Below are 2,710 nucleotides of genomic sequence, written 5' to 3' on the forward strand. Positions count from 1 at the left end.
TGCATGAGAATAAAGACAGTATCAGAAGGAGAGAAAGTTTCAGAATCAGAGGCAGAAAGAGTTAGAGACAAAGAGAAAAAGAGTAAAATCAAAGAGAGGAAGAGTGAGAGTTGACGAAAAAAGAGTGAAATTTAAACAGAATAACAGAGTTTTAGGGAGTGTGAATGAAAGAGTGCATTCTTTAAAAGGATAGTTAAAAACTGTGGAAAGAGAATTGTCGTAGAGAAGGCGAGAAGTTTGCTGAAAACTTGAAATAGAAACAGTTAATTTGAGAAAAGGTGTTTGAGTCCAGAATACACTGAAAGATTATTAAAGAGTGCCGTCTTAAGACGAAAGCATTATAGTGTCGTAAATGTAATTAGGGTAGACAATATTTGCACCTTCAAGGATTATTTGATATTTGATATATTCTGCATTGAAGACTGCTGCAAATAACTCGACTACAGTTGACAAGAGTTAAGAGCTAGGAGTTGAAATTTTGAAGGAATAGTTAAAAGTGTGAGAAACATTTCAAAGCTGTTCAATCCAACAATTTTGTTAGTAATCGCAGTACTAGTGGAGTAGGTGTGATTCATAAAAGTATAGTGTTTCAAGGAATATAACTGTGTTGATTGAACAGTTGATATACATTTATTTAGTAATAGGTACCATATACTTTCAAAGATTTGAAAGCCCTGTAGTTTGACAATGGAAGCAAGTGAATTCAAGATTGTTATTGGTGATATCCTAGATATCCTCCATAGTTGTGACTTGATGAGAAATGAAGAGGTCAGTGAATGTGATGCATGTTGCAATGTGATCAATGAAAATGAAAGCAGAGTACCATGTGAGGGTTGTGGCAAGCAGTTTCATGTGATGTGTACAGGAACTATTTCTCATGAGGCTAGAATGTGTGATGCAAGGTTGATTTGGGTATGTTCAGCATGTGGAAGCAATAATATTGCCCATCGCATCTTTGACAAAGTTGGCATTCCCTGTCATTTCAATAGATACGAGCTTCTCGAAGACCTTGGTGATGAAGATTTTCATGTTGATGTTTCACTTTCATCATGCAAGAGCAACCAGAGAAGGAAACCAATGAAGAGACTGAAAAAGAGGTATGTGAAAAGAAAGAACAAACATGGTGTTCTAGAAATGACAAATGTGTGTGTGGAGGAAAGAGCAAATTGTGACAGAGATGAATCAGATCCGACATTCATTACAAATCTCACTAGGAGGCAATTTCAACCATATGAAACGGCAGTTGATGATGGTTGGACAACTGTGAAATCAAGGAAGACAAAAATGATTGAGAAGGCCAAACTGACAACATCCCAAACAATGACTGACAATCCTAAGACCAAGACCAGTAACAAGAGCTCAGTGAGATCTGTAAATGGTGTGATTCTCCAACCTGGTGTGACCTACATTGGCAATGCAATGAAAGCCTACTATCTTGAAAAACAGAGAAGAGCCAAGACCAGCAAAGGCAAGAAATCAAAAGTAGAAACAAGGCAAGAAGAACATGGTGAACTCGTGAAGCGAAATATGAATGCAAACTTGGTCACAGAACGAAATGATAGTCTGCAGGTTTATACTGAATCTGTATTGAATGTATATTCAAAGTGTGTTCAGTCACCTCATGTTATGGCAAAATACTCTGAGCAAATCTATGCAAAAACACAGAGAAGTTGGGCTGATGTGGCTAAAAGCACTCCGAATATGACTAATGAATGTTTCATACTGAATGGTGATCAGGCTACATGTGTCTCTGTCCTTTCCACAGACGTTGAAAAAGAAGTTTGGAATGTAAACAGGCTCTATGGAGGTGGAAATGCACGGCAACCAAGAAAGAAAGGTCGTTTCACGAAGATCAGCAACAAACAAAGTGTGCCACCGGTAAAAAATGCTGACTCACAGGTGCGTAATAATGAAAAGCCGAAACATGACATTCCTGAAGGAGAACATGCAGCAAAGAATGAAAAGTTGTGTAAGAATGAAATATCTGCCCATGAGGACAGTAATTCCACAAGTAGAGATAACACAGGCTCGAATGATATGTCCAAAGTGAAATGTGACAGAATCCACAATGTGCATGAACTAAACCCATGTTACAGTGAAACAAAAGGTGTTGAAGGTGACAGTCAAATATCAGTGAAGGAATTGTTCTCTATGAATTCTACTACAAATGTAACTGTTCACTCTTCATGTCACAAACCTGTTTCAGGTACACAAAACATGTGTGTTCAAGTTTGTAATGAATCAATATTCCTGCCTGAACGTGAAAAAACTACTAATCCATCTGATTGCATAGTAACGAATGATGATTCTGCAAAAAGTGTTGACCACCATTATTCATATGATGTTCAGGAATCAACAGTACTTATATTAGATGATGACCCAGCTGCAAATAATTTAGAGACTGAAGAACGTGTGTTTGAGCCTGTTTCTCTTTCAGATTCTGAATGTGGTGGAAGGCAATCATATTCTATGACCAAAACAATCGCACAAGGAAATTTTAATCAGGGTGATCAACGATTTGGTTATACTGCTGGCAAACAATGTGCATGTAATTCTCTTGTGGCAGTTCTCTACACTCAAACTAAAAATGGAATGGAAATGAGACCTTGTGATCTTGATCAGATTCTGACACTCGGGAATGAGTTGTATTATTACATAAAGAAGGATTCACCATTGAATGAAGAGCTTGTAATGATAGATGAATTACCCA

At 37.4% G+C, this 2,710-nt stretch overlaps 1 protein-coding gene across 1 annotated transcript; it reads left to right on the top strand.

The window, feature by feature from the left end:
- Positions 1-687: 687 nt before the first annotated feature.
- Positions 688-2,473, top strand: LOC140245698 (uncharacterized). Its single transcript, XM_072325237.1, has 2 exons — positions 688-1,899; positions 2,438-2,473. The coding sequence occupies exons 1-2, from the start codon at positions 688-690 to the stop codon at positions 2,471-2,473; spliced, it is 1,248 nt and encodes a 415-aa protein (XP_072181338.1).
- Positions 2,474-2,710: the final 237 nt, after the last annotated feature.

Source organism: Diadema setosum (assembly GCF_964275005.1).
Source record: "Diadema setosum chromosome 21 unlocalized genomic scaffold, eeDiaSeto1 Scaffold_21_unloc_1, whole genome shotgun sequence".
NCBI lineage: Eukaryota > Metazoa > Echinodermata > Echinoidea > Diadematoida > Diadematidae > Diadema > Diadema setosum.